At 30.6% G+C, this 1,052-nt stretch overlaps 1 protein-coding gene across 1 annotated transcript in view; it reads right to left on the bottom strand.

The window, feature by feature from the left end:
* LOC119834885 overlaps positions 1 to 1,018 on the bottom strand; it is a 14,913-nt gene extending 13,895 nt beyond the window's left edge. The window contains exon 1 of the mRNA XM_038359404.1: positions 516 to 1,018. Coding sequence (XP_038215332.1) covers positions 516 to 762 — 247 coding nt within the window. The 5' untranslated portion in view covers positions 763 to 1,018. The remainder of the gene's footprint in view (positions 1 to 515) is intronic.
* Positions 1,019 to 1,052: the final 34 nt, after the last annotated feature.

Below are 1,052 nucleotides of genomic sequence, written 5' to 3'. Positions count from 1 at the left end.
ACAGAGAGCATGAGAGTGTATTTATTAATCAGTGTATAACAGTATAGTTTTATGTTATCTGTGGTACTACCAAAGAAAGTAGGCAGCTATATGGCAAGGTATGAGTGGTGGCTGCCACCTTTAGCTGGTGTTTTGTCTGGACGAAAAATGGGCGTATCATCGTGAGAAAGAGCGAAAATGATAGAGTTTGTAAATTCGAACTGATGACAACATATCACGTTTGTTTCACAATCATAAATCATGTAATATTTCCACTCTTTAACCCTTGACATAATATTATGTTTTTTGTCGTATTAAATTTAAATTTTATCACATCTGATTTTTGATATAAAATACTACATTGTGAAATGTAATCCGCCTATAATATTCGATGCGAACGATCACAATGGTCAAAAAAAGTAATAAACAATATTTTTCACATTTCCTAAATAACTTCATAATTGTATACATTTATTAGGAATTGTATTTCTGTAACATATACATTCGTGTTTTAGTTTATTTAAGTAATCACAAACCTGATCTAGGAAATGTAACAACGTACACGTCATCTGGCTTCACCGGGATATTGTAAATGTCTTCAGCTTCCTCCTTATATTTATGGGGGAAGAAATATTTCTTGGGACCAACTTGCACGAAGCCCGTCAGTTCTCCTGTGTAATTTGAAATATTTTTAGAACTAACCTCAATTATATGGCATAAGAAAACCAATGCAGACATAATGAAAAAAAAATAAACGCCAAAATGAAACCTCTCTATGTACATAATTAAATACACTGTAGGTGATCTAGATACATATTTAATTATAGTATTAAAAAAAATCTAAACTTCTTCATTTTCCCATGTTCCTGTGGTCTTAGACCACTGGTGTTAAATATTTTAAATGAAGAGAATATATTCCAACAATAAAATACTACATAAAAATCAACATGTAATTTACGCAGATACTGCTACATTTCATAACCTATTCACAAATAGACTGTGAAAAATGTAATTGAAGGTACGATTTAATAGCCATTATTGAGTTTAAAAATCCCAAAAGTATCTTATTTAAT

Source organism: Zerene cesonia, chromosome 20 (assembly GCF_012273895.1).
Source record: "Zerene cesonia ecotype Mississippi chromosome 20, Zerene_cesonia_1.1, whole genome shotgun sequence".
In the NCBI taxonomy this organism is placed as follows: Eukaryota; Metazoa; Arthropoda; class Insecta; order Lepidoptera; family Pieridae; genus Zerene; species Zerene cesonia.
The sequence above is the reverse complement of the archived record's forward strand: the minus strand, read 5'-3'. Positions and strand labels throughout refer to the sequence as shown.